The sequence below is a fragment of the Natator depressus genome, chromosome 2, assembly GCF_965152275.1.
Source record: "Natator depressus isolate rNatDep1 chromosome 2, rNatDep2.hap1, whole genome shotgun sequence".
Taxonomy (NCBI): Eukaryota; Metazoa; Chordata; order Testudines; family Cheloniidae; genus Natator; species Natator depressus.
Genome location: NC_134235.1, coordinates 94,091,744 through 94,103,776, shown reverse-complemented (window position 1 = coordinate 94,103,776; position 12,033 = coordinate 94,091,744). Strand labels below are relative to the sequence as shown.

The 12,033-nt window shown below is 42.1% G+C and overlaps 1 protein-coding gene across 1 annotated transcript in view; it reads right to left on the bottom strand.

The window, feature by feature from the left end:
* The window catches only part of CCDC102B (coiled-coil domain containing 102B), a 340,911-nt gene that overhangs the window by 66,658 nt on the left and 262,220 nt on the right, over positions 1 to 12,033 (bottom strand). The window contains exon 8 of the mRNA XM_074943138.1: positions 7,310 to 7,413. Within this exon, the coding sequence (XP_074799239.1) occupies positions 7,310 to 7,413 (104 nt within the window). The remainder of the gene's footprint in view (positions 1 to 7,309; positions 7,414 to 12,033) is intronic.

Below are 12,033 nucleotides of genomic sequence, written 5' to 3'. Positions count from 1 at the left end.
ACTCTCTCTAGTGCCATCTTTAGTAGGAAGAGCTCCTTGAAAGCATCACAAAGCATGTCAATCTTAGAACACTTACATTTGTCAGACTGCCAGCTGAGCCTGTCCACAAACCCTATTGTTTAAGGGCCAAGTTTTGAACCCCTTACATTAAGGAGTAGTTACTCAAGGGCTATCATACCGAATTCAATTGGACGTACTGAATGGTGAGGACATATTCATTTTGGCTATAGAAAGCCCACGCTTTTTTTAGTCTACATTGCAAGGGCCAAGCAGAAATATGCGAACCAAGTGTATACTGCACAGACAGGATTCTCAAAAACCAAGAAAATCTTTTGTAGCCCAGAGTCAACCTATTTTTTAAATTCTTCAATCTAATAGATTGACAGTTGTAACTTAAGTGTTCAGAAAATAAAATAGAACTATTCTAAAAATAAATCCCAACAACAGAAATTAAAAGACCTAACCAAAACAACAACAAAAAGCCTAGAGAGACAAGATGGGATGGAGGGAATACCTTTCATTGGACCAACTTCTATTGGTGAAAGAAACAAGCTTTCGGGCTACCCAGAGCTCTTCTTCAGGTCTGGAAAAGTTACTCAGAGGGCATGTCTATGCTGCCATTGAACACCGGCAGCTGGCCCATGTCAGCTGAGTCAGGCTTGTGGGGCTCGGGATACGGGGATGTTTAATTGTGGGTTAGATGTTTGGGCGCAGGCTGGAGCCTGGGCTCTGGGGAGGGAGACCAATATGTAGTTTGTTTGTAGCCATGAAGGGAGACCAACATGGCTACCACCAAAAATACCTAAATCATGCTTTCCTCATTCAACCATTACTAACTGTGGCAAGAATGAATAATCCCTAGCACTCCAAGCCTATGCCTGGCTATGGGTCTCCCAAAATAATAGTTGCATTGTCAACATCACAGGAAACAATTAAATAAAGAAAACAAGTGGTATGTTGCCTCAACATGCTCTTGGGGGTGCTTTAATATTCCCCTTTTGTAACATATAACAGTATGCATCCGATGAAGTGAGCTGTAGCTCACGAAAGCTCATGCTCAAATAAATTGGTTAGTCTCTAAGGTGCCACAAGTACTCCTTTTCATATAACAGTAGGTCAATTGGCTTCCCTTGAGGAAAAAAGAAAAAGCCAGTTTCAATATGGTATTCTGTTCAGTGAAGGATAACATTGTTTCAAATTTATTTTAAACAGGTTGTTTCTTTGTTATAATATTATTTCCCCAGTGCTGTCAACTGAGTGTTAAAGGACTAGTAATATTTAATTGACCTACTGTATGGCAACAACAGCACAGTTTCAGCTGCAAAACCATGGGAAAAATTACAGGCTGGTTGACAGTAAGGGAATAACATTTCAATTAAAAAAAAAAGTTTATATTTACAGATGGCTGCACCTGAAGTATTCTTACATAATACCTCAATTGTAAGCACATGGTAATTCATGCAAAAGCTCTCACAGTTCATGGGCATAATACTGGTTAACTAATATCTTGAATGCTTTATTAGTAATAGTTCTGCATAAAAAGGTTTTCCACTGGGATAAATATTAACAAGAAAACTGTGTTTTATTTAAAGTTATGGAATTTAAGAGTATGAATGAAGAGAGATGGGAAATTGTCAATTAAGTAATTTAGTGTGCTGTGAAAGTTACATATATTACATATATTACCTGAGATTTCTAGATACACTGTATGTCAGGACATGTCTGAACTTATTCATGTAAGTCAGGATAGTCTGCAGAGCATGTATCTGTACTCCATATTGTTCTGTCAGCAATGGGCATCACTAAGAATTCAGCTCTTGGTGCAAATAAAGCATTAACTTGCTCTAAAGAGCAGAAGAGGTATCATAGGAAACTTTAAAAAACACTATTTTAAGTAGAACATTATGTCTTGACATTTAAAATGCTCATCATTTCCTGTTATTCCCCTTCCTGAAGTTCTAAACCCCTCTTGTAACATCACCACAATCTCCACAGTAGTCCAGTAGGGTTATCACAACATAGAATAAATTACTTCTTTATGTCTTTATACAAGGAATAAGAAACAGCAGCAGAAAAGGATTTATGAAACAAAGATTGTTTTTTCATACAAATATTGAATAAGAAAAAAAGGGAAAAGCTGTACCTAAAATATTTCACACAATTGCTTTGAAAAAAAGAGCTGTTTAAGAATGATTCCTTTTGCATTGTCCTTTATTATTCACTCTTATTATGTGAATAGTGCTCAACAGATAATCTGCCTCAAAGATTAAAAGGTTTAAAGTCTTGTCAGTACACAGTTGGTCATTTGGGGCTAGTGGAACTAAACCACCCAAACAATGACCCAGATTTTAAACCCACTATAGAAACTGCAGTATCAATCGTGCAGCTGTTTCACAGAACCATCTGTTATCACAAGGTGGCTCCTAGTTAGGCCAGAGCTTCTTCAATACCTTGTGACAAAGCTCTATCCTTGTCTCTGAGGGTCCCGAGTTTCCTGGCGGATTTTTGCTATCCTCAGAGGCTCACTGTGACCCACCATGTAGCCCTTCTCTCTCTAGAGGCAAGGGTCACAGCCTACTGAGCCATTTTCATCATAAGCCAGTGAGGGAGGTGAGGAGAAGCTACTCTCCCTCGCCCAGTCTCTGTTGTCTCTCAGTCTCAGTGATTAATCAGGGGGGCAAAGGGGTGAGCCCGGGCCCACCCTCTACTCCGGGCTCCAGCCCAGGGACCCTAATAGTATCAGCTATGATAGCTGACTTTTTAGAAACAGGACACGTACCATTCCCTGTGCCACTTCCCCACAGCAGCCCCCACTTCCTTGAGATCCAGTTTACCCTTACCTCAGGGCCTCCTTCCTTGTGCCTGATATGGTTTGTACTGCTCAGTCTCTCCAACAGCGTGACTTCCTCCTCCAGCTCCTGACATGCACCCCACCCCCCACTAACTGGGAGGTTTTTAACTTCTTTCAGCCAGCCCCTGATTGGCTTCAAGTGGCCATTGGCTTCAAGTGGCCCAATCAACCTAGCTGTCTCCACTGCTTTCTGGAAGGATCTTAATTGTCCTCAGGTGTCTTGATTAACCTGGAGCAACTGCCATTTGGTTACCATGGTAACAGGGATTTGTTTCGCCTGGGGCTAACATACCTGTTTATTACTACTTTCCTTTAGCCATCTGGCCTTGCCCCGTCACAATCTGCAGTCCTTCAGTGGCTGAAATCCACCAGGCCACCACCAAGGAACTTCTTTCTGGTTAACAGTATCAGTGCTCCAATATCTTCTTATTAAATCCATTTAGTCTCAGATGCTCCTCAAAGCACCAACTCAAATGGGAATCCTGGTGGCAGCAGGTGGCACTGTAGTAGTATAGCCACTTTACTAATACTACCTAGTTTCTAGAGTGTCGCTGACTGGAGGGACATTGCTATCAGTACCTAATGGACAGCTGACTCTGCTGGTCAGTATTGTATGGCCAAATTCCTGCAGCGGTATTTAGAAATGGAATTCTTAAAGGGACTTTGAACTTGAGAAGGGTTTTCTCATGATTGTGTGCATTACTAATTGTCTCCTTAACAAAAACAGGGAATGTTAATAAGCCTCAAAGCTTGGAAGAGCTGTAATATTTGGATTTCCATGGTAAAGCTATAAAATACAGACATAGTGTTAAAAAGAAAAGAGTAGCTGTTGATTTTATTGTGTAATAAAAAATGTTTATATTACCATGACACAATGCTATTTCCTTGACCTTTCACAGTATAGTGTGCTGTACATCGATCTCTGTCAAGAACATACTATCATGTTTATTGAGATGACCTGGCATTTTAAGGCAAGCACTCAGATTTTTATGGAGATGATCCATAAAAGCCCCATAAAAATTTGCCACTGTAGAATAAGGCAGCCTAGTGGAACCAAATTTTGAAGTGCTTTGAAAACATTACAAAATGTTTTTCAATGTGGTCAAGCAATTTTCATGGAATTAAGGCATGATGCAATAAACCTATTATGTTTACCTCTCTGACAATGCAGGATGGTTTCCTACAGCACATTGCTCCCTATAAATATGATGAACTGGTTAGTCCATTCCAACTCTTGTTCTCAAGTGATGGGATGTGAACCACTTCCCAAGGCATATCATTCTGCAGCCTGATAGATCTCCTTGTCAGGATATGAATACAGAACACTTTCATTCTTACTAATTCACTATGAGTTAACAATAATCTTCTATCTGTATAGAGGGGTAGTTATCTTGGTGTTCTTTACAACCACAATATATGAAGTCATTTCAGGCTCACTATTCACTTGGCTTTGAAAGTCTCTGGGTAGGGAATGAAAGATTGGATTCCTTTCTATGTCCCACTATAAGCTGCTAAAACATTATTCTTTGGGTTGTTATGTCTGGGTAATCTTGCAACATCATCAGAGAGTCTTCTAGTCTCATTTTTCAGGCCATCTCCTCCTTAATAGTCTTTTTAAATTCATACAATTTCTGTCTGATTGCAAGTCTGTATCCTATATGCTACATAGCTTTCTCTCACAACTTCACAGTGTTCAGGGCCCCATTAGCTATATAGATAAGGCCAATTATCTGCTCAAGTTCACTCTGACCCATGATATCCATTTTCCTTTACCTGGATCCAGTTGGGAGACCCTCGGTCCAGTCCTGCTGCAATCGCTAGTATTTAACCCACAGTAAAACAGCTTCAACAGGAGAGATTGAGGGACCCCCCCCCCCTCAACAGAATACCCCATAGCTCAGTGGTTAAAGCACTCTCCTCAGGGGTAGGAGAGACCATGTTCAAATTGTCTCCCTGCCTCTGGCAGGGGAGGAGGATTGAACTTGGGTCTCCCACATCCCAGGCAAGTGCGCTAACCATTGGACTAAGAGTTATAAAGTGGGCTCCTCCTCATCCTGCCCCCCAGTTTGTGTGAAATGAGGTAGGCACTTAAACCATTCCCTCAAGAAGTGGTTTAGGCACCTAATCCACCTGGGGTTCCCATTCATGGATCACTAGCAGAGAGAGTTACCTCCCTGCAGTCTGGACTTAGTTATCTATCTCCATGAGGGAGTAGGGCTTAGGACACGCTCCTGTCATTGGCATCTCTCTTTGGCTAGCTTGGACAGCTCCCTGTCTAGCTTACTGGCTTTTGTGGGTTCCATTCTTAGGTGTCTATCTCCTCCCCATTCACTGTATAGGGAGCCTATACCTAACTCAGACTTTGTGGATTTCTGTGTTGTTTCTAGGCACCTAGAAGTTAGGTGGTCAGCACTGCAACACTTAAGTCTCTTTGTGAATCTTACCCCATATTCCTAGTCACAGGGAAGAAACCCAATTGTACAGTTGGGCGGGCATGCTGATAAGCAGTTGACACAGATAGACTTGGATCTGGGTATGACAACCCAAGAGTGTGAAAATTCTGAAATTCTACCCCAGGAGAGTAAAGGCACAAGGACTGCCATTTGTGGGGGTGCACTCAGATACCAGAAAGGGGACAAAAGTGCAGCTAGTCTCATAACTGTGACATATACCATTAGTAGTCTACTATGTTACCTTTAAAACTCAAAAGTCCCTATACGTACATTCCTCAATCTCTTTATCCATAGTTTACCCTCAGGGTAACTTTAAGCAGTACAATCTGATCAGACACTTAGAGGTTGTTTTTATCCATAGGTAGGCTAGGAAGGGAAAAGATATAAAATGTTTTAGTTTCTAACTCACTTCAGCAAGGAGTGAACAACCAACGGAAGACTGACCTAAGGAAGCATGGTTCCATAGGGAAATCTTGAACCCATGACATGCAAGTGGGTTCAAAATACATCCAACTTTGAATATTTTAAAATATATCATGAAAAAATATGACTGAATGCTACCTGTCTCAAAGTACACCAGAGTCCTAGCATTCCTGATTGATCACTTGTAAGCCTAATTCTCCAGTACTTTGCACTTTAGGCTGTCATTTATGAGTGCAGAGTGAGTACACATTTAGTGTTTTTGTACAGGTGTAAGTGATGGCATAAGGCAGGCTCAGAATTAGTCTAGGGTGAGCAAGCAAATAGCTGTAATCTGTCTTTCAGCTGTAACACTTAACAAAAAAAACCACCATGCTAACCAGCAGCAACAAAAAAAAAGGAAAAATATTTTAATATAGTCAAAAAATACTACTTTCTGAAATGTAAGTTGGCTTCTCAGCCTCTTGGATAACATGGAACATGGTTCACAGTCAACCAAGATAAGCATTCAAGTTCAGGTGAGATGCTTTATAAATATAAATGCATTATATGGGTGGGTTAGATGTGTTTTCACAATATGTATATTTTGCAGTTTTGTGAGGAAACAAAAGTGGTGCAATATATACCTCTTTGAATGCTCCAGCTTCAGTTTGACACCCATATTTATACCAACCCTTGTGTTTCCAGAAAAAGCTACACTTTAAAGTAGCCTCTTTAGTAACAGACAATTAATGGAGCAGCATATATTTGCCCCAGAAAAAAAGTGTGTCAGTTGTACATTTTCTTTGGATATCATCTATGCTATTGGATAATGAAATAAACAATGAGAAGATTGAGTATGCTCCTGTAATCTTTGCAAGAATGGCAGGTTCCATCCTTGAGTGTTGGATTCATAGTCTACTAGAAACAGTTTTGAGATATATATATATATTACTATTCACTATATCCAGTCCCACATGAATGCTCACTACTTACATAAATGCACACAGACACACATGTGGGTGCACAAGGGTATAGGAGAGGTACAGGCAGACTTTCCCTACTATGCAATGCACCATCACGAAGGGATCAGTCACACTTGCAGTCCCTTCATATCCTGAGTGGTGTAACTTATCTCTGGCGATGAGAGCTAAAACCCTACTCACTGTAACGGGAGGGGAGAGGTGTCTGAAGAAAGGAAGGCCAGAGTGAAGCATGTTTTTTATCCTACTTAGGAGGAGCGCAGGAGGCACTCCCCCTCTGCATGTCAAGAACTCCACTGCAGAGCCTGTCTCACACATTAAGCACTAAGCTGGGTGGCTCAGCTGCACAACGTCCCCAGCATGGGGCCCCAGAATATCCTGATTAACTGCACCTATTTCTTTGTGTGTTTATCCATTCTCACCCAGACTGATTAAAAACCAAATGACAATAGGAGCTTGAATGTATTCATATGAACCAGAAATGTAGGGGGAACCAAACAATTGCAACAGTTACTAGACAGATGTAAATGTGACAGATCATCAGTGAAAGCGCATCTTCACTTGATCTTCCTGTATTAACATTCCAGCCTAGATTCAAAGTGTTAAAAGTGTAAAGCACTCACCTGCTTTTCAAATGATTAAGCTGAATCTGTAAATTGTCATTTGCCTCTGTCTGCTCATCCAGAGATCGCTGTAGCTTTCGAATCTGGTTTAGTGAATCATCGAGCTGAAAGCAAACAGACCTGATTGGTTTTGAAATGTACCACGCATGTTTTTACCATGAGTGTTATTATAATAGACACAAATAACATCCACTGATATTTGAGGTTAATTTTTTTTAAAGTTACATTTGTGTTTAAGATTTTATCACACGTGTTTTATTCTCTCTCACAAGCACACAGAATCAGGATCCCTTTTCTTAGTAAGGACAGATAACATTGTACTCAGTGCTAAATGTTGTCACGTTTTATTTCCTATACATAATTTTCTGTGAAATACATGAAATATCCTATTTCTTAGCTTTTTTGTTAAAGCATCACAAAGTTTTATGGACAATAAGGAATAACATAGAACATTTATTCTAATTATGTATGAGGATATTTTATCTGTCCTTGTATATTTCCCCCAGTTTTTATGCTGCTGTCAATAAAGTACCTGCCAAGTCACTGGAAAAGCAATAAAATGCAATCATGATTTAAAAATAAGGTCACAAGTAGCTTTCTCTGTAGAATTCTAATTTGACTTCTATGAAACTTGTAGAATGAAACCTGATAACAGGTGAAAGTCAACCAACTTCTAGTTGTTACGAACCCACCAAGGCACAGCCAGCATTTTAGTAAGGGGCTCCCATAAGTGTTCTCCCTCAGCCTGTGATAAATCTCCATGTCCCAAAGCTTTGTGCGCTTGTAGGAAGGAGTCTTGAGGGACTTGAGAATCTATTCATTTTCCCAATTAAATCAAAGAAAAAATTAATTGTCTCCCAAGACAACAAAATTTGGCAATCAAGTTTATCTAAAGCTGCACTCTGTGGGAGGAAAAAAGCTTACATTTTTGTTCCTTAAAAATGTGTTCAACTGGGTCAATTTCAAACGGAGGGTGCAGGGTGACAGATAAAGTCCTGTTGGTGGATGGATATAAAGGTAGCTCTGACACAAATTGCATTGCACCAAATGGCAGATGCTTGCAGAATAACCTGGTCCATTTCTAATGAAAATAAATAGGTTGCTGTCAAAGTATTTTTTTTATAAACCCCTAGGATAAATAATCTTTTTCAAGGATAATTTAGCAGTATCCCAATGGAGTTCATCCTCTCAGCCACTCCCCAGAACCCAGTATTCCCTTAAATCTGCTGGGAACATATTAAATGGGAGGCTTGCAGGCACCCCCAAAGATACCTCTAGATCACAGGTTTTATAAACATAGGCTTCTCCCAGGCTTGTTTATTTATTTCAGTTTGTACAAGATTTACTAAGCACCCATCCAGTGCTGCAGGCCCTAATTACACAATTTAAAAATCACAGGAAATAACTATCTGCAAACAAAATAGCCACCTCTATAGAGCACGTAGAACCTTCCAGCCTTCAACTCACACTTTCCCCAAACCCCAGAAAAATAGATGGGCTTTGCAGCATGCTAACAAGTTAATAGATCTGGGTTCTGACAGCCCAATGTAGAGACACAATTCCAAAAGGCAAAGTCCACTCACACCAGCCAGCCAGCTGCCTCTTCCTTTTTAGACAGGGTAGCTCAGACTTGTTCTCAGCAGAGGCAGTACTGAATGGGGAAAAAAGGTGGAGTCTCAGAGTTTGTATTTACTAAAACATGCTGTAACATGTTATACGGTGCTAACCACCACGTACTAAAATGCTAGTGTGTACTTTAGCATGTACTGAGCTGGTCAAATCAAAGCAAGTGGGGGAGTGTAGGCTTCAACATGATTAGATCAGCATCTGTTAAAGTTGCCTTTGCCTACACTAGCAGTTTAGAATGAACCTGCTGGCCAACACCATTCTAACACCACACTGTTTATCCAAAGCCTCAGATGACCAGAGAGATGGTAAACCAAACTCTTTAGGGCTTGATAGGTTAAAACAAATTCCTTGAGCTCCTTGAGCTCAAAATTGGCAAACCTAGAAAGAGTCTTCAGCAAACTCTCTCCCACTAAGGAGTTACAGTTTTGGAAAAGAGTCACACTGAATTTTAGGGTACACACACAGTGCAGCGAAGTTTAAGGCAGTGGTCTCCAAACTGGGGTGCGCAAGATGATCCCAGGGGATGCACGGCAGCAGGAGTTTTTTTCCTTTGGCGGCAGCTCTGCATGTCCACGGCTGGTGTTCCCCTCCGGCGGCCCGCCTGCGGCAGGTCTTCTGGTCTTCTTCCATCGGCGGCGCGCATGTGGCTGGTCTTCCGATCTTCACCCTGGGGGTGCGCGAGCCAAAAAGTTTGGAGACCACTGGTTTAAGGGACTGTGAAACCACCCCTTATAACCTTCCCCAAAAAGAGTTGGCAACACTTGTTTTAAGCAATACAATAAGTTTCATTTTAATTCTCTTGTTCCACTTATTGTGATCCTCAAAAGTATCTAATCTATCTACAGGAATTATGAGTTACATATAATCTTGGTACCTGAGCCCTTGATCCAACAAAAAACTAAAGAATGTACATAGTCCTATTATTTCCACTGGGACTACACACATACTTAAAGTTGCGGTTGTGCTAAAGCGCTTTGCTAGATATGGGTCTAAGTACAAGGATCCAAGTACAACTGGAGAATGACATTTTAACTTTATGTAAGGGGACTGTTGCCCCCTTACTAACACTCAGTGGGGGTGTTTTAGTTGCTAGCTCCCAGGACTAAAAGGGGGAACGGTCGATGGGGAATCAGGACCCTGAGACTGACAGCCCCCGGGAACAATGGGGAGAGGCCAATGCTCCAGATCAGCCTGAATGACAGGGCGGGCAGGCTAATCAGGGAGTCAGGAGGCAAGGGGAGTTCCATCCTCCGTGTGAGCTGGAATTGCCTGGGTCAGACAGAGTGGGGCCGAGATAAGGAGAAAATAGGGGCCCAAGCCGAGCTGTGGAGCAGAGTTGTGCCAGACCCAGAGGGACCAGAAAAGCAGCCCAGAGAGAGCAGACCCTGTGCTGGGAGTAGAGCTGCAGCCGCAAAGCCAGAGGCACAGCCCAGAGAGAGCAGACTTGTCCTGGGAAGAGAGCTACAGCAACCAGAGCCAGAGGGGCCAGAGAAGCAGCCCAGGGAGCTGGAGGCAGAGCAGCAGCCGTGCTGAGACAGAGTGAAACTGGAGCTGGGGCTGGGGCTGGAGCAGTCCGGAGCTGGGTGTGGTGAGCAGCTGGGGAGAGCGAGGGGGACCCTGGGCAGTGGGCCCAGCACAGGGAGACACCTCAGCCAGGAGGCTCTGTAGGCCACACTCAGAGGGGGATTGGTAACCCCGACAGGGCAGGGGCAACGCTGGGAAGAAGGGCCCTGACACCTAGAACCTGAGAGTGTGTGGCCATCACCAGAGCGAGTGTCCAACCCACAGCATCCCTGCAGCACAGCCAGGGCCTGAGAAGAAGGCCTGGGACTTACAAGGAACAGACTGAACTGCCCTGACATTCCAGAAACACTGTGTGTGATGGTCCCTGCCACAGAGCAGGTTGATGTGTTTCCTTTAACCTTTCCCATTTTTCCTAATTCTTTTTAAAATTAATTGTTGATTAAATAACTTGCATTTGCTTTAACTTGTATGTAATGATCAGTGGGTCAGAGAAGTGCCCAGTGTAGAGAGAGTACCCCGGAGTGAGGATACCCTAGCCCCTGTCCTAGGTGACCACAGCAGGGTTGGGGGGTTGGGGAATCCTGGGCCCAGCCTTGTTGGGGTTACAAGGACTCTGCCAGACAGGAGAGCAGAAGGGGAGTCCTCAAGGGCAGGGAGGCGACTGGGTAAAGGAAGTGGGAGCGAGGACTCAGATCCTTTCGCTAGCCCACTTGACCGGGGTTGTGAAGAAGCCAGGAAAGTTCCCCACAATAGCGGGAATATTCCCCCGCTTACATTTATCTTTGCAGTGCAATGTTGCAGTGTTGTAAGAAGCCTGAGAAATGCTTACCATTACAGATATCCTATTCCTATCAATGGCAGTTATATGCAGACTAAGGGCAGTATATGGTCCACTGTGACTGATATTGCTAATCAATAGCTTTCTATTGTAGTGAAAAGCGTTGTGGTGGAGAAGGGAGAGAGAGAGAAAAAGAAAGAACTCTCTTTCTGAAATGTTAATATCAATAATCTTAGTTCACAGCATTTCTATGGCAATAATTACTGGCTGGAATTAATGGTACACACCACTTTCAGCTAGCTAGCCATTTCATCAGCAGGAAATGCCTTGAACTTTATTCACAATATTGTCCTATTCCTATTGTGATCAGTTTATAAAGGCTGCCATCAAATCATGCTCACAGCAAAGTGTTAGCTACCTGAAACATGAGACATTAACACAATAACTTGTGCATGAAGGAGTCCAGAACAGATATTCATTCTTATTTTTTAAGTGACAAGTGTTTGAACTTTCTCAACTATTTTTTATCATGTTCATATGCCTTTAATAATTGCTTCAGCATCTCAGTTTTACCTGGTTTTCCAGTGAATTCCTTCTGATCAAGGCACTGCAGCTAAGTTTGTCACTTAGGGATGGGTTTTAATTTTTCCATCTTTGAAAGGTGAAATATTTGTTGCATCTTTCATCATTTTTCTTTCTAAGATGCATAACTTGTTTGCAGCAAAGCAGGCCAGAATCTTCACTTATTTTTACTTTCTATCTTTGTAGCGAGAAACTCCAGAATAAACAGTAC